At 45.4% G+C, this 23,511-nt stretch overlaps 1 protein-coding gene and 1 long non-coding RNA gene across 2 annotated transcripts; one reads left to right on the top strand and one right to left on the bottom strand.

The window, feature by feature from the left end:
* Positions 1 to 5: 5 nt before the first annotated feature.
* On the top strand, positions 6 to 16,896 carry glrx3 (glutaredoxin 3). Its single transcript, XM_066665888.1, has 11 exons — positions 6 to 140; positions 1,393 to 1,501; positions 4,154 to 4,228; positions 6,507 to 6,708; positions 11,112 to 11,284; positions 12,441 to 12,502; positions 12,582 to 12,639; positions 14,376 to 14,428; positions 14,577 to 14,616; positions 14,916 to 15,008; positions 16,759 to 16,896. Exons 1-11 carry the CDS (start codon positions 85 to 87, stop codon positions 16,807 to 16,809), a joined length of 972 nt encoding a protein of 323 aa, XP_066521985.1. The 5' UTR covers positions 6 to 84; the 3' UTR covers positions 16,810 to 16,896.
* LOC136692463 (uncharacterized) lies at positions 16,833 to 19,143 on the bottom strand. Its single transcript, XR_010801947.1, has 3 exons — positions 19,093 to 19,143; positions 17,200 to 17,255; positions 16,833 to 16,968 (listed from the first exon to the last, which is right to left on the bottom strand). It is a non-coding gene; the product is annotated as an uncharacterized lncRNA (long non-coding RNA).
* Between the last annotated feature and the right edge of the window lie 4,368 nt (positions 19,144 to 23,511).

Raw genomic sequence — 23,511 nt, 5'->3', positions numbered from 1 at the left:
AACATCTCGACGATTGATTAGTAATGCTTTCACAACACGATCGAAGTTCGGTGAATAGGCTTTCGATTTAATTTGTCTGTAATAATGGCGAACCTCTCAGATGCGGCGAGTCGGCAGCAGTTCGAGGAGCTGATAAAGAAGTGAGTGGGGCTGGGTTCCTGAGCTTTATTTCAGTAAATATCGAGTGTTAGAGGATCCAGAGACCTCAGACAACTTTTACGTCGTCGGGCACAGCGATAGAAATGACTGTAATAGCGCATCTAGAGTAAAGTAAAGTGTGTTAGCATTTAGCTTCTGCATGGGAAATCAGCGGTGTGTTAGCCGTTAGCTTTCGGTTAGTATCAGCGTAAAGCAGGGAATAAATGTTTGTCCAACCCTTCATACAACAATCCATATACATATATGGATATAATCTTTATCTTCATATATAATATTTATATATACAGCCTCCATCCTCTATACATTCACAGAAATTATCAACAGCGTTTAATCCACTACCCTTCCTTTCACTTTTCTTTTTTCTGTAAGGGTTTCCATTCTAAATAAATAACACTTATTCCTGCATACACGTTCAGACACTGCATTTGTTTATAAAGAACAGAGCCTATTCTACAGATGTTACATTATGTTCAGGTCAAAAATGTGACAGGGATGTGGTGAGGGTGTGTGGATCAGACACAGCAGTGCTGCTGGAGGTTTTAAACATTGTGTCCACTGTTAGACACACCTCCCTCGCCCCTTGTAGGTATACAGTCAGACACAGTAGCTCATCTGTTGCTGCACACTTTGTATCAGTCGTCTTCTAGTCCTTCATCAGTAGATACAGGACGCTGTTGGATGCATGTCTTTGGTCGGTGGACTATTCTCCATCCAGCAGTGATACTAAGGGCTTTAAAAACTCCAGCAGCACTGCTGTGTCTGATCCACTCTACACCAGCACAACACACACTAACACACCACCACCATCACGTCAGTGTCACTGCAGCATTGACAATGATCCAGCACCCAACTCAGTCCTGCTCTGTGGAGGTCCTGACCATTGAAGAACAGGGTGAAACGGAGCAAACAATGTGTACAGAACAACAGATGGACTTCAGTAGACTGTAGAACTACAAAGTACATATTTCCCAAATCCTTTCCCTAGTGTTGTTATTCAGGCGAGAATAATGCGCAGTGTATTCTCTCCCATTCAGATCAATTGCTCATTCTGTTCAGGGTGTGTTCCTGCCTTGTGCTCAGGCTCTACACACAGCATGATCCTGAACAGGATGAAGATGAATAAACAGAATGAATGAATGCATGTGCAGTACATTACTAAAAGTAACTTCCATGGTATCAGTGCATTTGTAAGACATGTAATTAAAGTGTAACCAGCTTTTTCTCTCTGGTCAGTCCTCTCACAGTTGTCCATTTCCATGCACCATGGGCTCCACAGTGCTCTCAGATGAACGATGTCATGGAGGAGTTAGCAAAGCAACACAAAAACATAATGTTTGTCAAGGTTTGTTCACTGCTGTCTTCTATTCAGTAGTTTTTTCTTTGTTTTTTTGTCACACATCTGGTGCATTTTGAAGGTAGATTTGGGGGAAAATGAAACAGTAATGAGTCGTTATTAGGGTTCCATTAAATGAAATGAAAACTAAACCCCTCCTTTTCTTAAGGATCTATACCTTACACCTTTGCTAATACATAATGCCCACCATTTTGAAAACCTATGTTTAAAAATTCTTAACCTGAGCGGAGTCGATCCAATAAGGTAGTCATGTTTTGTACAGAGCAAATGGACCATTTAAAACACTTATTACATGTATTTATTTGACTCACTGAAGTGTGCTGACTCTATTTTTCTATTTTAGCTCACAGCCACTGTCCTGGAGATCCTCACCAGTGCCATTCCATAATTCGCCCTCTGTTATTGAATAAGTTATTTAGAGTTTCTGAATTGTAGAAGTCTGTATTTAATGAGCGTCAATCAATGAGTGCATTTACAGGCACTTAATAATTCATTCTTAATCAGAATTCTGAAGTTATCTGATTATTTGAGCAGTCGTGTAAGAGTAAGGGGTGGCACGGTGGCTCAGCAGGTAGGTGTCGCAGTCACACAGCTCCAAGGGCCTGGAGGTTGTGGGTTCGATTCCCACTCTGGAATCTGTGAGGAGTGTGGTGTGTTCTCTCTGTGTCCGCGTGGGTTTCCTCCGGGGGCTCCGGTTTCTTCCCACAGTCCAAAAACACACGTTGGTAGGTGGATTGGCGACTCAAAAGTGTCCGTAGGTGTGAGTGTGTCTGTGTCACCCTGTGAAGGACTGGCGCCCCCTCCAGGGTGTATTCCAGCCTTGTGCCCAATGATTCCAGGTAGGCTCTGGACCCACCGCGACCCTGAACTGGATAAGGGTTACAGATAATGAATGAATGAATGAATGTTTCTAGACTTTACTCTTACTCTTACATTCATTCATTATCTGTAACCCTTATCCAGCTCAGGGTCGCGGTGGGTCCAGAGCTTACCTGAAATCATTGGGCGCAAGGCGGGAACACACCCTGGAGGGGGCGCCAGTCCTTCACAGGGTGACACAGACACACTCACACATTCACTCACACACACACACCTACGGACACTTTTGAGTCGCCAATCCACCTACCAACGTGTGTTTTTGGACTGTGGGAGGAAACCGGAGCACCCGGAGGAAACCCACCGTGCCGCCAGTCTAGAAACAGATTAAGAAAAAAAAGAGAGTTGGATGAGTTCTCAGATCCTGTAAACTCATACCGCGACTTCTTTCGGATTTCTCTGTGTGTGCAGCGGTAACTATACAGAGTACCAACACATTTTCTGAAGTTCCCTCATCATTCTGTATCTGATTAATCAGCTACCTCCCTCTCTCACCAGTCCTTACAAGCATTCAGAAGCTCGGGTCTCTGTCCTTAATGGAGGAGGACATGCTGCGTCCAAGAACAGATTTAAAAAAAAACGTTTAGGCATCAGTGTAGACAAAGCTGTGAGAAGAGAGCAGCACTGTGCAATATTATAATTATATAAAAAGGAGCAGGTAAATTGGGTCCCTGTTTACAAAGAAACCCCAGCATGTCTTTATGTGATATCATTGGCTGTTACAAAGCGGAAATCAGATGTAAATTACTCACAAAATCAGATTTTCTGCAGTTATCACACACTATTCCGGGTAGACTCCAGACCCACCCTGGATTAGACGAGCGGTTTTAAACGATGAATGAATGAATGTAAACACACTCAATAGTTGGTTTATTTAATGACATAAATATTAACACTTCAGGTCGTTAAATAAACGACCCACATTTACCACAGTTAATCTGAACACTGCAAATGAATCATTCATGTGCTGTTTTTATTATTATTATTATTATTATTATTATTATTATTGTTGAGCCAAATTGGATTTGTAATAAACACTTTTTTACTGTTTTAATTTGGAACTCACACACCTTGTGTACAGATTTCTAATAGTTACAGCAGGGCAGAGACTGTGTAATCGCCCAAGGCTTGGTATGACCTCGTTTGCCTTGTGTTCTCAAGACCACTAGAGGGCGATCTTCTCATCTGAGGTCAATATTACCTTTGTTTCAGGGAGAACAGAACAGAACAGCTGGTGATGATTCCATTCAGAATTCACATTTAACTTGGCTTCTTTTAGATTGTGATCTGTGTTGTAGAATTCTTCAGTTTTCAATAGTTTGTCTCAAATTAATTACTACTGTTATTTACATTCGCACAGTTTATATGGCTCTTGTTGGAATGTAAGCGCACACACATTCTTTCACTGGGACCAAACAGTGCTGCTGTGGAGTAGTGGCCCTATTTATGTCCTAATTTACCCAGCCGTTTCCTAGTCAAGGATTGTCAGTTATGGTCCTGCAGCTCATAGCTCTTGTCAGAAACCCAAACTGCAGCATTAGCCTGGGGTAGAGGGTAACTACTGCAACCGTGACATAACCTGGGTCAGTGATTTATGGATTTCAATATCAGGTGGCTAAATATGACTGGAAATTTACCAGGTCAGTAGTGTGCCAAGATTTTCTCTTGTTCACTGCCTCCTCTCTCTCTCTCTCTCTCTCTCTCTCTCTCTCTCTCTCTCTCTCTCTCTCTCTCTCTCTCTCTCTCTCTCTTACACACACACAGCTGGAGGCTGAAGCAGTCCCTGAGGTGTCTGAGAAATATGAGATCAGCTCAGTTCCTACTTTCCTCTTTTTCAAGGTATGATTTCACACCTATTGAACACTTCTATTCCAATAAATGCTTTTCAAATTTATAAGCGATTATAAATCATTGCTATCAAAACTTTCAGGAAAATATTGCTCACGACGACTTGTCCCGCATTTCTTTCACCTCACACGAAAGTGGAAAACCCTTTAAATATATAACATTCAAACATTGAGATGTGCTGTCAGTGCACATGAGCCATTTTGTTTAATAGCACACTTTCAGCAGGTGCTTCATCACCAGCTTCATAATCCCAGCAAGGTGTAGCTTTAAACGGGTTTGAGTCCCGTTCCAGGTGACTGTCTGTGAGGAGTGTGGTGTGTTCTCCCTGTGTCTGCGTGGGTTTCCTCCGGGTGACTGTTTGTGAGGAGTGTGGTGTGTTCTCCCTGTGTCTGCGTGGGTTTCCTCCTGGTGAATGTCTGTGAGGAGTGTGGTGTGTTCTCCCTGTGTCTGTGTGGGTTTCCTCTGGGTGACTGTCTGTGAGGAGTGTGGTGTGTTCTCCCTTTGTCTGCGTGGGTTTCCTCAGGGTGACTGTCTGTGAGGAGTGTGGTGTGTTCTCTCTGTGTCTGCGTGGGTTTCCTCCGGGTGACTGTCTGTGAGGAGTGTGGTGTGTTCTCCCTGTGTCTGTGTGGGTTTCCTCTGGGTGACTGTCTGTGAGGAGTGTGGTGTGTTCTCCCTGTGTCTGCATGGGTTTCCTCCGGGTGACTGTCTGTGAGGAGTGTGGTGTGTTCTCCCTGTGTCTGCATGGGTTTTCTCCGGGTGACTGTCTGTGAGGAGTGTGGTGTGTTCTCTCTGTGTCTGCGTGGGTTTTCTCCGGGTGACTGTTTGTGAGAAGTGTGGTGTGTTCTCTCTGTGTCTGCGTGGGTTTTCTCCGGGTGACTGTTTGTGAGAAGTGTGGTGTGTTCTCTCTGTGTCTGCGTGGGTTTTCTCCGGGTGACTGTTTGTGAGAAGTGTGGTGTGTTCTCCCTGTGTCTGCGTGGGTTTCCTCCAGGTGCTCCAGTTCCCTCCCACAGTCCAAAAAACACACGTTGGTAGGTGGATTGGTGACTCAAAACTGTCCATAGGTGTGAGTGTGTGTTGCCCTGTGAAGGACTGGCGCCCCCTCCAGGGTGTGTTCCCGCCTTGCACCTAGAGATTTCGGGTAGGCTCCGGACCCACCGCGACCCTGAACTAGATAAGCCCTTACTAACAACGAATGAAATGTGATATCCAGATGAATGTGTTTGAACTTGTTTAATCAGGGACTGTAATTTCAACAGTGGTTCTTTAAAATTTTGTCTTGTGGGTTCCACGTATCTTGGAGCCTGTCCTACATGAAAACATCATATTAAAAGCTGCATATGTGAACTAACAACTTCAACACCTCAAACATTAGTGGATGTTAATGTAAAGAAGCAAAATAAATGTATAGTAAATAAGTCTTCTATACGCCGTTTCATCAAACCCTGTTAAATATGAACATGCATGTGACACATTAAAGCAGCGTTTACCAAACGTTTCTGAGGTACCTCCATTTTGTACACACACACACACACACAAAGCGTTTGCTTCCAAACTCCACTGGAATTTATTTAAATATTGTAATTCACACAAAACTGCAACTACTTATTGAACAAACAAAATAATTCATATAATGTGCTGCGCCCACGAAGCTCCGCCCCTACTTTGGGAACCACTGCATTAAAAAAGGAAGCGAACATGTTCTAAGTTAATGGATATTTATTGTATTTAGAAGCTAGCCTTAGGTTTAGTTGTTATTCCCAAATATTTAAAGCTTGATTTCTGCCGTGTTTATTGTTACGCCTCTGTGGTGCCGTTATGAAAAAGGCCCAGAGTACAGCCCGTAGAGCCCCGTGAATGGATTTAACGATCAAGCTTTTAGAGGTAAAGACCAACACGATGTCAGGATCAATCAACTGAGAAATAATCAGAGGTTAACCCCCACATCACACTGCTCAGCTTGCCTTTCACTCACAGCTTAACATGCCAAAGAGCCAGAGGTGCCTGGAGGCCCCCACCTCTCTCTCTCTCTCTCTCTCTCTCTCTCACTCTCTCGTTCTCTCACTCCGCTCTTTTTCTCCCTCCCTGCACTTTCCATTCACCTCCCCTCCTCCTTTTTTCCCTCCAAACAATCTAAACTAACAAACAGTCTAGCACTCTGAAAAATTAATGGTGTAGCGCACCCCTCTCCCCAAACTCCCCCACCCCCCCCCCAGCCTTGCACTTATGGTGTGTTGCTATTTATTTATTTATTTTTTTGGATGGGCCTTAGGGCGGCCAGAAGATTGACAAGCTGGATGGCGCGCATGCCCCTGAGCTGACCAATAAGGTGCAGCGGCTGGCGTCCAGTGGGGGCGGGCCTGTTGGGGTGGGGGACGTCCCAAAAGAGGAGCTTAACGAGAGACTGAAGAAACTCATCAACGCTGCGCCCTGCATGCTGTTCATGAAGGGATCGCCCCGGGAGCCGCGCTGCGGTAAACACACACACACAAACAAAAAACAAACAAGCCACAAGGAAGGCTCAGGTAGAAATTGGGAATGTGTACTGTGTGGGTGTGTGATGGATTTACAGTCATATGCAAAAGTTTGGATGCTCCTTGTCAACTTGCTTGTTCTCTTGATTTCTCTAACAGCAGATGAGAGTACATTTTAATGCACTATCACAGTTTATTTGCTGAGTTTAACGTGCGGTCCAAAACAAAGGGCAGTAAATGCTATTTTCTAAAAAGGTTGTATGCTGTACACAATGTAAATATTTAAAAAATAGGCCCGGGTTCCTCTTTAAACGTGTTTTAACTTGCATTTTTATTATTTTCTGTAGCATTTTATTATTTATTTATTTTTAAATTATTATTTATATTTTGCACAGAGTCCCAACGTCTTTGGAAAATGCTGTTCACTCCTTAGGAAGCGTGCAGTGCTACTGTGACTGAAAATACGAGCTGTAGAATAACACAACTGAATGAGCATGACGCAGACAGCAGCAGTAGAACAAGAACAGAGGAAGTGCCCAGAGACACTGTGTGGTGTAGTGTGTGTGTGTGTGTGTGTGTGTGAGTGTGATGGATCCAGCACTACGGGGTGCTAATCTGTGTATTGATGTATAACAGCACTTTAGCCCCAAGCTCTCTGAGGTGTGCTTTCACACTTTGTGTGAGTGATTCTTTCTCGTTTTGACACAAGTGACCACTTTAATCAAACTGGATGTAAACGATTAGCGAGACCCAGGTGTGAAGTTCAGACAGATGTTGAAACTCTGATTGTTTTCTAACGAATTGAGGTTCAGGTCTGTTTTTTGGAGGGGGAAGAAGAACACCATCGTATCAAGATGTTTGGGATTGAGGCATCAATGCTAAATCTAATGTATGAGACTGCCAGTTAGTTTGTGTGTTATTATTTACACAGCTCGTTATTGACACACTGATGAGGACATGGAGGTTGTAGGTTCGATTCCCGCTCCGGGTGACTGTCTGTGAGGAGTGTGGTGTGTTCTCCCTGTGTCCGCGTGGGTTTCCTCCGGGTGACTGTGAGGAGTGTGGTGTGTTCTCCGTGTCTGCGTTGGTTTCCTCCGGGTGACTGTGAGGAGTGTGGTGTGTTCTCCCTGTGTCTGCATTGGTTTCCTCCGGGTGACTGTCTGTGAGGAGTGTGGTGTGTTCTCCCTGTGTCTGCATTGGTTTCCTCCGGGTGACTGTCTGTGAGGAGTGTGGTGTGTTCTCCCTGTGTCTGCATTGGTTTCCTCCGGGTGACTGTCTGTGAGGAGTGTGGTGTGTTCTCCCTGTGTCTACGTGGGTTTCCTCCGGGTGCTCCGGTTTCCTCCCACAGTCCAAAAACACACGTTGGTAGGTTGATTGGCGACTCCAAAGTGTCCGTAGGTGTGAGTGTGTGTTGCCCTGTGAAGGACTGGCGCCCCCTCCAGGGTGTATTCCCGCCTTGCGCCCAATGATTCCAGGTAGGCTCTGGACCCACTGTGACCCTGAATGGATGGATGATGATAATAAGGCTGTGTTTTACATAGTGAATTGATTTTGCGTGACATGGGATATGTTTATTTTCTATAGTTTTGACAGAATTCTGTTGGGATTTTAATAAAAGAAAATAACACAGTAAATGTAATGAACAGAGACATGCGTAGGGAACAAACATAGCTACATTCCATACATATTCATAGAGCTCCCACAAAACTGTACACCTCTCTTGGGAATGTTTTACACAGAATAGTAACCATAAACGCTTAATATGAAATTCCTGCCCTCTTGGATGACCAGGGCTGCCCTGTTAGTTTACATCATGCTATAATATGTATGTAATGTTAGCCACAACATCTGCACATCCTTGTGTGCCTCTACGTACACAGTTCAAAGTGTCAAAGCATGTTTATTTGTGTTTTCTGCATCCACTAAAGTTCAAGATGCATATTTCATAAAGGACCGAGGCAGACTGAAGAATTACCATATGGACTCTGGATGGAGTCAAGCGAAGAAGGTGCAGGTCTCCTGTAGACGTTCTCCTTCTCCGAGCCGATCACGGAAGCCCCGGTTCGTGGGTCTCGCAGCCGCGGACTCGCCGTTTCATGTGCTGCCAGTTCCTCTAGCCCTGTTTTATATGAAAAGGATCTGCTGCATTTATTCATTTGTGACATCCAAGCCAGAACCTGTTGCTAAGTGCAGCCGTGTTATTTAAAGCTGGACCAGGTGTCAGTAGGTGGGTCGGAGTCGGAGGAATTTTTAATGTTGCCAGTGATTGAAGTTCCCACTCGCTTGGCTTATATCCAAATCAGCGAGATTTCACAGCGACCGCAAGCCAGTCCTGTTGAGGCTAAAGTGTGGTGTTTAAGCTTTAGAGGCAGATATAACACACACACACACACACACACCCCTTCCCTGTATGTACGGCCAGCTAACCGCCAAAGCTCTCAGCAAACACACTTGAAATGTGCCTCCCCATCTCAAATTAAAAGGTTACCTGCTCCTGTGTCGAGCTCATCTTTATAAACACTCTCTCTCTCTCTCCGTGTGCATACTAACACAGCTCTCCTCCCAGGGAGAAAGTGAGACTTTAATGTTGCCGGGCTCCTGGAGCAGAGTCGGGCCTAGCAAGCTCTTGTCTGTCCCTACAGGGAGGAATAAAAGTGGGGGAAAGACCTCAGCAATCAATCCAGCGTGTCTGGTGGAGGTAGCCTGGAGCCAGAGAAGGCAGCTGGACCGCGTGTTTGCCTGCTCTAATAGAAACAAGTTAATATAGTGCCAACTGCATGAGCATTAGTGAGCCGCCTCCAGCTGTTTTATAATGAATTCCCACGTGAGTGGGGAAAAATCAGAATGGGTATTTTACTGCAGGGGGTTACACCAACCCAGCACATCACCTTATACACATCTCTCTCTCTCTCCTTTTTTTTTGCTTTCTCTCACTTTTTCTTTCTTTCTTGCTTGTATCCAATCTGCCTCTCTCTCTCTCAGCACGGTTCTCCTCTCTCATCCCTGCATTTCTCCTCATGAATCTTTTTAACCCCGGTCCAACAAACACACATTGATATTTGAAGATTGAAAGGAAGGCATTGGTTGTGATTATTTCAGTTTAGTTGGTGTGTTCTCTCTGTGTCTGCGTGGGTTTCCTCCGGGTGACTGTCTGTGAGGACTGTGGTGTGTTCTCTCTGTGTCTGGGTGAGTTTCCTCTGGGTGACTGTCTGTGAGGAGTGTGGTGTGTTCTTCCTGTGTCTGTGTGGGTTTCCTCTGGGTGACTGTCTGTGAGGAGTGTGGTGTGTTCTCCCTGTGTCTGCGTGGGTTTCCTCCGGGTGCTCTGGTTCCCTCCCACAGTCCAAAAAACACACGTTGGTAGGTGGATTGGTGACTCAAAAGTGTGTGTGTGTGTCTGTGTTGCCCTGTAAAGGACTGGCGCCCCCTCCAGGGTGTATTCCCGCCTTGCGCCCAATGATTCCAGGTAGGCTCTGGACCCACCGCGACCCTGAACTGGATAAGGGTTACAGATAATGAATGAATGTTTACAACTCTATACACTCTGGCAGGGAGGAATGGGGTTGCCATGTATTTTCCGTATCAGAATCTTGCTACAGGAAATGTTCCACATGGTTTAGGCTTTGGGAGGTGCTTGTGTAGCGTGTGCAGGAGGCAAGGCATGAATTCACCGTGAATTCCCTGGAACATTACCCGCTCTATTCACACACAGGCTCGCTCAAACATTACCTGGGTTTGTACTAGGGGGGCTGGCAGGATAAAATCCAGGTTTGCATTCAACACACACTGCTCCTCGGGGTAATGTCTGGAAAACCGTGAATGTGTGAAAGTGACTTTGCTGGACATTGCATTTAAAAAACAACACCTGGTAATATTAGGTTAGGTGCTAGAGTCTAGAACATGGCTGGGCGTACTTCAGTGCTAGACACTCGCTCTGCTCTGGGAGGGCAGGAAGTAAACTGAGTTTTTGGAAAGGTGGCTTCCCATGATTCTAGTGCTGCGCTGTACGTCGTTATGATGCTCAGTGTGTGACTCATTCCACGGTCAAGGGCTCTTACGTCATCTATCGTTTAGACACAACTGAGTATGTTGACATCTGCTAAGTAGCTAACATCCCACCTCTGAGTTAACAAAGTGCTGGGGGCTTGTCCAATTGAATATAGACTGGGAAAGGGCATGATCAGTGAGCTCAGCTGCTTTTAAAACGGTAAAACTGACTTGGTGCAGGTTTCCGTCTGCTGGAACCCAGCCAGCTCACTGTAATTTAGTTATTTGACCACTTTTTGTTGCCTGAATAAATACCCCTTCCAGAGGTTCAGCAAATTAATTTTCATTGTGATTAGCGACTGAATAATAATGGACCTGTGGTGCAGACCTATAATAGCTGTGCTCTGTTTGTGTTGCAGGCTTCAGCCGACAGATTGTACAGATTCTGAAGGACCACAACATCCAGTACAGCAGCTTTGATATCTTGTCTGATGAGGAGGTTCGGCAGGGGCTGAAAGTCTACTCCAACTGGCCCACCTACCCTCAGGTGTATGTTAACGGAGAGCTGGTGGGGGGCTTGGACATTGTCAAGGTGAGAAGAGAGAATTAGATTTGTGTGTATTGACTGCACTAACCTGGTGTATCTTGTGATTCAAAAGCACAGACAGTCACCCGGAGGAAACCCACACAGACACAGAGAGAACACACCACACTCCTCACAGACAGTCACCCGGAGGAAACCCACGCAGACACAGGGAGAACACACCACACTCCTCACAGACAGTCACCCGGAGGAAACCCACGCAGACACAGAGAGAACACACCACACTCCTCACAGACAGTCACCCGGAGGAAACCCACACAGACACAGAGAGAACACACCACACTCCTCACAGACAGTCTCCCGGAGGAAACCCACGCAGACACAGGGAGAACACACCACAATCCTCACAGACAGTGACCCGGAGGAAACCCACGCAGACACAGGGAGAACACACCACACTCCTCTGAAGCAGTTCAGAAAATGAATAAATAAATGAATGAATGTGTTTACTGGCATCCATTTCAACATTATCATATTTCACATAATTTATTTATTATTGCCCATTTGCGCATTGCAATACACAATAATAAACACTTGAAATGTTCATGCAAACTTGAACATTCGGTTGTTTGTAATGGAGCAGGGGCTTTGTTAGAAACAATCTTAACTCTCGAACCTGTTCCACAGGCCTGGGGTGAGAGCTGGGAAGCTTTCTCAACTTTTCCAGAAGTTTGACTGGACTTTGACCCAGGCTTGTGGAAGAAAGCTCAAATTACAGGTCCCTCTGTGTGCGCAGGCTATGGTATTGAGGATGAACAGAGAACGGTGCGCGCTCATTGATGGTCTGAGGCTGCGTGTGTGTGTTGTTGTTTAGATCCAGTGTGGTGATTTTTACAGTCCCTTCGAGCTCATTCTGCTTAAAGCGAGCACAGCGCCCCTGCTGAGAGAGGAGATATAGATTAGCCAACAACAGACCTGTTCGTTTATTCAGTCCCTCTCTCTTTCTCCTGCTGTTGGAGAAATACCACTCCCTCATTAAGAGAGTCAGTTCACCTGCGCCGAGCGGTAAAGGAGCTCTGCAGGGTGCCGCTTAGCTGGGGTAGAGTGTATGTGTGTGCTTTCAGCTACAGAGGGATGAAAGAGTGTGTGATTGTTCAGTGTGTGAGCTGCTGTTTCAGAGGCATCTCTGTATCTGCTTCTGTAGGAGCTGGTCGGATCTGGTGAGATTGAGAATACCTTCCCCAAGACTGTCACACTGGAGCATAGGTAACACGCCTAAGAATATAATGCACTTAAATAAGGATCATTTTTGGGTCCAGAAAGTTAACAAATCATCTTCCAACAGGTTGAAATCCCTCATAAACAAAAGTCCGGTCATGCTCTTTATGAAAGGAAACAAAGAGGTGAGTGAGGTTGCATTCTTATTCAGCTCTCTCTCTCTCGCTCTCTCTCTCACTTTCTCTTTCTCTCTCTCGTGATCTCTCTCGCTCTCTCACTCTCTTTCTCTCTCGCTCTCTCACTCTCTCTCTCTCGCTCTCTCGTGCTCTCTCTCTTTCTCTCTCTTGCTCTCCCACTCTCTCTCTTTCTCTCTCTCATTCTCTCTCTCGCTCTCTTTCTCTCTCGCTCTCTCTCTCACTCTCTCTTTCTCTCTCTTGCTCTCCCACTCTCTTTCTCTCTCTCATTCTCTCTCTCTCTCGCTCTTTCTCTTGCTCTCTCTTTCTCTCTCTCGCTCTCTCTCTCTCTCTCTCTCTCTTGCTCTCCCACTCTCTCTCTTTCTCTCTCTCTCTCACTCTCTCTTTCTCTCTCTTGCTCTCCCACTCTCTCTCTCTTTCTCTCTTGCTCTCTCTCTTTCTCTCTCTCTGTCTGTCTCTCTCTCTCGCTCTCTCTCTCGTGCTCTCTCTTTCTCTCTCTCTTGCGCTCTCTCTCTCGCTCTCATTCTCTGTCTCTCTCTCTCTCGCTCTCTTTCTATAGAAATTTCACAAATGTCATACACAGTAAAGAAGAGGAAGAGGACAGTTGGGGGTGTGTGTGTTTAGAAGTCTGTAGTTGTGCAGTGTGTATGAACCAGTTGAAATGTCATGGTTTGTTCGCAAAGCCACTTTTCATTAGTTTTATTTTATTTATTTAATGAATTAATTAATTTATTTGCAATTCCACAGTCCAACATTCTAAAACTACTTTTTGCAGTGTTTGGGCGGGGTTTTTATTTATTTATTTATTTATTTATTTATTTATTTAGGGCATTTTCCCCTCAGGGTTATTTTATGTGCATTTTCATCATTTGCAAAAAAAATCAGTGAATGCAAAACCCACTCCTCTCTCTCTTTAACTTCCTCTGTCCCTCTTTTATTCACCATCCATTACTATTTTCCCTAGTCATTCTTCTTCAGTTTAAAATCGTATTGTTTTAACGACAGTTACTGGTTTTCATTGAGCGCTGCCAGCGTTTGCTTCATCATCTTTAAGATGTTTAGATCCCACATGTAGACCCAGTACGCCGAGCACTGAGCACACAGGATGACACTCTCAACGTCGGGGCTCTTATTCTCACTCCTTAAAGATAATTAAAAGCAAAGACAGAGAGAGAGACGTTACCGTACATTTAGAGAAGCCGCCCAGAAACCGCGCCTTACAGGAAATCAATGCTGTGTGCCTGGAAGAGTGGAGAGAGCTGGAGTTCTCCATCTTTAATGGGGGAGAAAGACCCCTCACCTCTCTCTTCATATCACTATTGATTTCTACAGCTCACACATGAAAGCATTTCTTTGGAGTAGTTTTAAACCTGTTCTCCTGAGATCTCTTTCTCTCCCTCTCACACACACACACACACACACACGTCTATTCCTTGTTGATAAGGATCTTATTTCTCGGGCAGTGGAGACAGTTCTAAAGTGTAGACTTTCCAGACGGGAGCGGTTGCACGTTGCTAAATGAAAGCCTGGTTTGGTAGCAGCCTGTGGTCTGAAGAGTTAGCGACGGCTGGCTGTGAAAATCCACAGTTCCCTTTGAGCTTCCAACAGACTGAGAGAGTGGAGTGCCTCTTCAGGGAGAGTTTTGAAGACTAAATCCATGCTTCCTCTGATTGCACTCATTCCTCTCTCCGTGTTCCACCTTCCCTAATGTGTGTTTGTGGATTTAGGTCGCCAAGTGCGGATTCAGCCGTCAGATACTCGAAATAATGAACAGCACCGGGTAAACCCTTTTACATCTTCACCTTGTCTCGTTTAGCTCACGTGTCTACTCTTAATTATGCACGATTCATTAGCATTTAATTTGAATAATTTATAATATTTAATAGCATTATGTATGAATTGTTTGTTTTTTTCCTTTTCTTTTGCAGCGTTGAATATGACACCTTTGATATTCTCGGAGACGAGGAGGTAGGCTGAATTTCCTCATCTCACACGTACTGTAGTTTCTTACAGAGTCTCTGTTGACACTATTACACTTGCTGTGAGTTAGCCTCCGTATATAAAGATTGATAATTTGCATGTTCTAATGAGGATCTCATGACGTTTGTGTGATTAGAACTGTACCTAATGTTAACGCTGTATAAAAACGATAATCCTGTGCATACGGAACTTGTTAATTCTATATTTTCCTAACGCCGCCTACGCCTTGTTTTAATGAAATGTGAATTAATGCTGTACTCAGTTCAGTCTTGCATCTTTTCCCTCAGGTAAGGCAGGGCCTAAAGGCGTATTCCAACTGGCCCACATATCCACAGCTTTATGTGAAAGGAGAGCTCATCGGAGGCCTGGATATCATCAAGGTAGCAGTATCAAACTCTTTTGACTCTTTTGTCAATCTCCCAAAACCTGGTCCTACAGATCAGCTCATTAATCCATTCCTGAGGTGAAGTGGGACTGTGTCAGAGAGATGAAGGTGTGGAGGACTCCAGGGCGAGGGCTGGGAACCACTGACCTTTATCAGTGCTGTTCACTGTGCCTTAGATCAGCTACCTGCCCCAACACACCTGGCCGTTATGTAGTGCTTCATGAGCTGGTTTCGAAGGTTTTCTCTCTCGCATGCTCTCTCTCCCACGCTTTCTCTCTTTCTCTCTCTCTCTCTCTCTCTCTCTTTCACTCTCTCTCTCTTTCTCTCTGTCTCGCACTTGCTCTCCCACTCTCTCGCTCTCTCTCTCTCTCTTTCTCTCTCTCACTCTCGCTCTCTCTCTCTTTGTCTCTGTCTCGCACTTGCTCTCTCGCGCTCACTCACTCTCACTCTCTCTTTCTCTCTCTCTCTCTCGCACTCTCTCTCTTTCTCTGTCTCGCTCTCTCACTGTCTCACTCTCCCACTCTCTCGCTCTCTTTCTCTCTCTCTCTCTCTCGCTCTCTCTGCTGAGGTCAGGAAGGCATTAAATAATAGATATAGATCTAGATATCTGTCACAGGAGGTCCTCGGGTTACGTCAGTCTCGAGTTACGATGTTTCGTGGTTATGACACATCTCCCATTTACTGTATAAAGCCTTGTTTCGACTGAAGTCGTAAACGTCATCGTAAACGTCGTAACGTGAACTTCCTGTTTGGTGTGCGCGGCGCGGCGGAAGAATACACGGTTACGTGGCTCGGGACCGAGGAGGATTGGCGTTAGGATCGGATAAGTGCTTACAGTACGTTATTTACGTACAGATTTTACGTAAAATCGGTTTACGACGCGACGTAGGAACGGATCAACGTCGTAAGTCGAGGACCCCCTGTATTCTAATATCTGATATAACACTATTATAATATTATACCCATGAATACCACTTTAAAATCAGCTGCAGTGACCTTGATTTACCGAGGAGCTGAGTCAGGTGTATTTTAACGAGTGATTTGCTGTGGCGTTATCCTCTAAAGAACCATTGCGATTGTGGTGTGTGTTATAAGTGAATCCCACAGGCGTTTGGTTCATGATGTCACTCCTTATTTCATTGTCGTGGTTATAGTCCTGTTTACTGTAAATCTGCTTCTGTACCCAGATGTCCTTCTTGCAGTATCAGTGTTTGTCCAGAAGAGGGCATTAAAAGGCCACATACATTCACAGAGTAATAAAAAGCCACCCTTTCCCTGGTTAGTCAGTGTTGCTCTCTGTAAAGTTCCCCCTATGTTCAGAGGCATGAATAATACATTGAGACTAAATTGGAAATGCACAATGGAGCAAGCTCCTAGCTTCAAACATGGAGTAAATACACACAGACCTGTTTTATCAGATACTCCTACTCTATTATATCTACTTACTGACCACAGCATGAGCTCCACAGACCTCCACAGCACAGGAAACACTTTAACATGCACTGTGCTGCCCAGTCAAACATGGCACTTGGGTCGTTGATGAAGGACTAGAGAATAGACACATGGGCTAGAGTCTTTTCGCTGTGCAGCAGCCGGATGGAGCTCAAGGACAGGGTTTTCTTACACAGTGGGTGGTAAATGTAGCTTGTATTTAAAGCAAACACTTATGCAAATTGCATGCAAAACCAGAAAAGGCTGTGGACTCTTTTATTCCCACATAACAGAGCTGTGCTTTGCTTCACCAGGAGCTGAAGGAGAGCGGCGAGCTGCAGTCAGTGCTCAAAGGAGAGAAGTAGGAGGAGAAACGGGAACAAAGTTACGCTGAAGTCTCTGCTGCTGTCATTGGAGACAACTCTAGAGGTCACAGGGGGACGATCCGCAATATTCCAGCCAGTGTGTTTCTTTATGGGGCTGTGTTATTGAGCAAAATCCGTCTTCAAATGGTGAAACCATTACTGCAAGTCCAATAAAGCCATTGCATCTGTTTAAATGTGTGTTAAAACATTGATAGGAGTTTCTTCTGTAATGTTTATTTCTGTTGGTTGTGTGTGTGTTACGGTATAAAGGGTGTGTGTGTGTGTGTGTGTGTGGGCTCACAAAGATGTTACATGCCCCTCAGTGTTCGCTGGCGCATACACCCACACACACACACACACCATCAGATGTGACCGCCACACACTCCTCACCTGCTCAGACTGCAGCCGGCTTCAGCATGTGCTGGAAAAGGATGCACCCCCAGTTACTGCGAATAAACAAATCATAAATATTTATCAGCTGGCAGTTGCAAGGTCGGATCTCACCTCGTCTGGCTCTGAGCCGAGAGCACAGAGCAGCCATTAGGCCCGTCCTTACTCACACACACACACCTGTAGCTCTATGGGTAATTACTGCACTCCCTGCGATGCCCCAGTTGTGCAGAGAAACTGTTTGAACGCCGCAGTACACACCGCATGCTGCACACTCAGATATTCACTCATTATTGCCTTTGTGCACAGACGTACACTTGCTTATCATGCACTGTAACACTCCACCAAGGCAGTTCTCTCATGCACACACACACACACATACAGTTGGTTTGTCATAAACATGCTTTAGTGTATCACCTAAAGTATCAGGTATACTTCACATTCACATTCATTCAGATGTGTTCCTCGTGCATTAGAGCGGTCTCATAAGGGCGCCTTCCTGATTACACTGGCCATCATTTTTACATTTGGATGCTACCCTTGATGAGTTGGGCCATCATTTTAATCTGAAGGGCATTTCATACTTCATAGAGAAAGCGTAAAACAGTCCAAACACACGTTGGTAGGTGGATTGGCGACTCAAAAGTGTCCGTAGGTGTGAGTGAATGTGTGTGTCTGTGTTGCCCTGTGAAGGACTGGCGCCCCCTCCAGGGTGTATTCCCGCCTTGCGCCCAATGATTCCAGGTAGGCTCTGGACCCACCACGACCCTGAACTGGATAATTCTGATTATACATTCTGATCCTGAAAAGCTTTACAAAAGCATGCTTTAATTCTTCAGTCCTGGCACCATCACCATGTTCATCTACAGCTCATAGGATAGTGAAGTCAGTTCCAGAAATATTATCCAGAGATACATTTAGATTGTTTTGATGTGAAACGGGGTGGTGTGTTCTCCCTGTGTGTGCGTGGGTTTCCTCTGGGTGACTGTCTGTGAGGAGTTGGTGTTTTCTCCCTGTGTCTGCGTGGGTTTCCTCCGGGTGACTGTCTGTGAGGAGTGTGGTGTGTTCTCTCTGTGTCTGCGTGGGTTTCCTCCGGGTGACTGTCTGTGAGGAGTGTGGTGTGTTCTCCCTGTGTCTGTGTGAGTTTCCTCCGGGTGCTCCGGTTTCCTCCCACAGTCCAAAAACACACGTTGGTAGGTGGATTGGTGACTCAAAAGTGTCTGTAGGTGTGAGTGAATGTGTGTGTCTGCGTTGCCCTGTGAAGGACTGGCGCCCCCTCCAGGGTGTATTCCTGCCTTGCACCCAATGATTCCAGGTAGGCTCTGGACCCACCGCGACCCTGAACTGGATAAGCGCTTACAGATAATGAATGAATGATGTGAAACGAGGTATTGCAGAGAAAATGGCTGACCTGGATTTAGTTTAAAATGGTTGTGATAAGAAGCCGACGTTGTGATGTCTTCAACAGCAACATTACGTTTAATGTTGATAATGGCTGAAATAGCAGTACATTACTTTGGATTATATTCCACAATCGAAAGCCTTGTGTGTGTGTGAAAAATGCATTTAGAGCTTCCACCTTTACCTTAAGCTATTGTTAAGCAGTGCGACGTGTCTGGCAGCACATTCACAACCACTGGAAGTAACAGCTTTCGTTGAAGTAGCTTTTAGAGGCTATTAATGCCTCAGACGTCTGGTTCCTAACAGCACAAATATGAACACTTTCGACTCTAGATCGGAGCACAGCATATTAAAGATTTCAATGACTTTGTTTACATCTTAACTTATAAACGATAAAGTTTCTTCTGATCCTGAGTTTATAGCTCGCCAAACATCTGTTAACATGGGAGTCTTCTACACAGTGCTGCTGTCCACTCGGTTAGACACACCTACCTCGTTAGGCCACCTTGTAGATGTGAAGTCTGGGACAATTTGTGTTGGTCGTCTGCTAATCCTTCGTCAGTGCACAGGGGACCCCACCCGTAGGCTGGTTATATTTGGTTAGTGGTTTAAACTCTAGAAGCCCTGCTGTGTCTGATCCACTCGGACAGGCGTAACACACATTAGCACCACGTCAATATCACTTCAGCGCTGAGAACGACCCACCATCCAAATCATACCTTCTTTGCAGTGGCAGATGCTGGTCTTTCAAGGAGGGGAAGCTCAATTTCGGCCTACGTCATAAAATGTGTCGGTTTATTTATACGTAAATTCTACCCTCCGTTCCTTTTCAAGAAAATGATCTGTGACCCTGTCGTACCAACAAGGCGTCTTTTCCAGGGACTTGACTAGTGTCCTCTCAATGACCAGCAGAGCTAGGCTGCTTAAACGGCCTTGGCCCATGTGAAGTGTGTCCGCCTGTGAGTGCTTTGTGACGGTGGAGGGGCTCAGCAGCACCCGCTGGACAGAAACTGCGATAGAAGTCAGAAAGAGTGAGAGAAGTCAGTCTCCAAACACAAGCAGCTACAAAAAACCCACCAGAAATAGAAGCTCGATTTGTCGCTAGTCGTTTTTAACAAAGAAAATGCCGCTAAGAAGATTAAGAAAGTCTGGTTCAACTCAGAACAGAATGAAAATGTAATGCTCCCACGGATCTTTACACCAAAGGATCGCTGATTCGCTCATTTCGCTGTCAATCAAAAAGGGATTCGGCCTCAGACAGATCATCCAATCATCATGCAGAAGCTGAGCGTCCGATGGGTGGGACAAAGCCCAGCATTTATCCAATGACTCGTCTCGTTTCGCTGCTAAACTCTGTGGACGCTCAGCATCCTCACTGTTTAAAGCACTGTGAAGCTGCGGGAATGATTGAGAGGAAAGCCGCGTCTTTACCAGTGATAAGAAGCTGATTCTGAACAAAAGTTGAGCGCGTTGTAGTGCATATTTATTCAATGACACGTACACACAACAGTATATATTTGATCACTTATTTTTTGACATATTAGGGGAAGCTGTGCTTCCCTTGCAGTCTTAGACCAATCGCCTCTGCTGCTTTGTGGTGGTCCTGACCAATGACCAGAAGGGTGGAATTGGGGTAAGTTTGTGTGCTGAGAAACAGGTGGACCACTGTAACCTCCTGTATGGTCAGGGCTGCAGAACCAAGGTACGTGATCCTAATCCAATGATAAATCAGTGTAGATTCTGCTCTCCCCTCTATAATCATATTTCATCATGATTTATTATAGAATCTAGCATCAAACTGTCTTCAAACTCACTGTTCTTAATGAGGAATTGTTATAACACTGCTCACAAGTGCAGGAAATCGTCAAGGCTGTTCCCTTATTAGCTATTCGCCAAATTTAAGGCATTTGTTCTTTGTGTTACACATATACTTTCCACCCCTCCACCACATCCGGCATTTGATCTGATCCTTTCTTCCTCTGAGTAACACACACAAGCACAGACCTTTGCTAACGAGGGCCGGTTTCGGTTTGCTGTATGTGTACACAGCCCTGCTCTCTCAGAGCTCGAGCTCTCTGCTTGATATGCGTTCACCTCCCCGGCGCTAAAAGCCCAGTGTCAATCTATTCCACTTCCCTCTAGCGTTTTAGCATTCCACATCGAGACAACTTTCCCCATGCCTTTTTTTTTTCCTCCGTTCCCCTCGTCTTCTTCCTTTCATTCTCTCTCACCCTCTCGACTCGAGGGCTGGAGGATTATTAAGATGCATTGCAAATAATCACAGCTCCGGCCTTTTGAAGTGAGTGTGTCTCATGCTTGCCGAGGCCAGATCCGAGGGACACGGGCCTTGTTTTTTTGGGAAAAGCCATGGAGGGCCGAGAGCATGTTGCTGTAACCTTGCTCCAGCTTTGCTCTCCACTCCTCGTTAAAGCGGATGCGAGATGAAATGCGGTTTAATATTCTTCGGTCGGAGAAGCCATAAGCAGCCGGTTGATGGTGCACATCAAGGCGCACCACTTCTCCAAGCTCCACATCTATTTTCTTTCAGTTCTCTCTCATTCTTTCTCTGTCATCCATCACTCAGAGCTCTTGATCGCAGCTTTGGAACTGACAGTTACACATGCATATTTGATGGCAGTCCTTTCTCCCTCTCTTCTCTATCTTCTTCTGCTTCTCTTCTCCCTCGGCAGCAGTAGTTGACCTTGGTCAGAGGGAGACCCGGTCATATGTGTGTGAAAGAGTGGAAGGAAGTGGGAGGGAGAAATCACCAGAGACAGAGCAGATCAATACATAACTCCTCTTGGTTTAAAAGGAAGGAAAAGAAGTCTCGCTTTGGTGTTTTGTCTCTTCTGAAGCAGTCCCTGCAACTTTCATTTCTCACAGGATAATAGAACCTTTTGAACAGGGTGTAATCATCATTAGATCTAATTCAGAGGTCAGAAATGTGTCGTTACATTTACTCAAGTACGTTATTTCACAGACGGATATGTTTTCGTTGTATGGATATAGCCTTGCAAGGCTCACCCTCTTCAGATCTGTCCTATGGTGTAATTCAGTAGTGAACTGGCACTGTGAGGCAGTAAAGAAGCTTCAAGTGATCTTCATGAGAGAATGCAGAGGTGCAGAGGTCAGGAGGCTGTCCTGTGGAATAGTGCTGGTGTAGCTGGCCGTGTAATGAGAGCTCAGAGCGGCGGTCAGAAGTGCAGCAGCTTTGATGTTGAAAGGCCGGAGAAGCAGGAGGATCCAAGCGGAACGTGCAGTGGTTCGCTGGCTGTAATGATACCTGACTCAGAGAAGACCCTTTTATGTCCCTGACGCACAGCAGAGCCAAGAGGGAACGACTGCAAAGGGGTTTGTTCTTCATTTGTACTAGTATTGGTCCACTTTGTAACAGATTTCTTGAATTTCAGAATTCCATGGCCTAGACTCCAGATTCTACCAACAACCTGAAGCCTGTCTGTGTTTGGTTGGTGTGCGGTATCTGTGTGTTGGTTTTTGGGGGAACTCTAGAGCAGCAGATCTCATAGCGTTCGGCAGGGACCCCCAAAAAGTTCTTCTTTCTTCTCCAGTGCACCACAAGTAGGGGACTAAACAAAGATGTGGAATGTCTTTGGGGCAGCTTTCCTGTTCAGTGTGTAATATTCTCTCTGTATCAAAGGGTCACTGCACTGACCAAAGAGACACAAACAATCCTGTCCTTAAAACCGTTTTGGATATGGATTGATGTAAATCGATAAATTAAAGTCATTTATAGTGCCCTCTTGTGGATAATCTTTAGGCTGCTAAAGATGAGTGAGTGCACATGTTTGAAGCCATTCATTCATTATCTGTAACCCTTATCCAGTTCAGGGTCGCGGTGGGTCCAGAGCCTACCTGGAATCATTGGGCGCAAGGCAGGAATACACCCTGGAGGGGGCACCAGTCCTTCACAGGGCAACACAGACACACCTACGGACACTTTTGAGTCGTCAATCCACCTACCAACGTGTGATTTTGGACTGTGGGAGGAAACCGGAGCACCGGGAGGAAACTCACGCAGACACAGGGAGAACACACCACACTCCTCACAAACAGTCACCCGGAGGAAACCCACGCAGACACAGGGAGAACACACCAACTCCTCACAGACAGTCACCCGGAGGAAACCCACTCAGACACAGGGAGAACACACCAACTCCTCACAGATAGTCACCCGGAGTGGGAATCGAACCCACAACCTCCCAGTCCCTGACTACGACACTACCTGCTGCGCCACCGTGCCGCCATGTTTGAAGCCATTTTAATCCAAATACTTTCAATCCAAAGTGATAATTCATGGCTGCACCAGAAGCTGTAACAACTTCCTTTGGCCCTCTGTGTTTGGTATTCTGAATGGATTATCTCACTAAAAGCACTGAGATAGCCTCAATTGAATCTCCTTTCTTTTTGCCACACTTGCTTGTTTCTCAGAGGATATTGGAATTGCTTTGCAAACAGGGGAGGGAGGGTCTAAATTGAACATGTAGCCCATTTCTTAACACCTGTTTTGTGGTAATGAAACTGGCTGTGTCAGAAGTGAGAGCTTAAATGCAGATCGAGGGCTGTTTCCTTTCTCCTCACTCAAATTGAACTGGCGTGGAGCCCATAATCTCTTCTTTGTTTTCGTTTTTCCTTCTCGTTTTCTCAGCACTAGCTGTGACTGGATGATGCTTCCTCAGCTCCACTGTGTGGCGCCAGAGTCTAGAGTATATTTTGAACTGTAGTACCACGTTGAACCTCCGGGGGGCAGTGGAATGCAGAACAAACAACTACTTTAAACTAAAGTGGGATATTTACAGTTATATCCAATGTGCTGAATATTACCTCTGAGGTGGAAGGGTTGGAGCTAATGCATCTTATTAAATAATAATAATAATAAAAAACCCTTTATAT

This window comes from Hoplias malabaricus, chromosome 3 (genome assembly GCF_029633855.1).
Source record: "Hoplias malabaricus isolate fHopMal1 chromosome 3, fHopMal1.hap1, whole genome shotgun sequence".
NCBI classification, from domain to species: Eukaryota; Metazoa; Chordata; class Actinopteri; order Characiformes; family Erythrinidae; genus Hoplias; species Hoplias malabaricus.
Note: the sequence above shows the minus strand (reverse complement) of the source record. Positions and strands in the feature narration are given on the sequence as shown.

Coding starts and splice junctions, on each gene's coding strand:
- glrx3 (XM_066665888.1), top strand. CDS start 85: ATGGCGAACCTCTCAGATGCGGCGAGTCGGCAGCAGTTCGAGGAGCTG. Junction 12,503..12,581: donor ACTGTCACACTGGAGCATAG/GTAACACGCCTA, acceptor ATCTTCCAACAG/GTTGAAATCCCTCATAAACA. Junction 15,009..16,758: donor GAGGCCTGGATATCATCAAG/GTAGCAGTATCA, acceptor TTGCTTCACCAG/GAGCTGAAGGAGAGCGGCGA.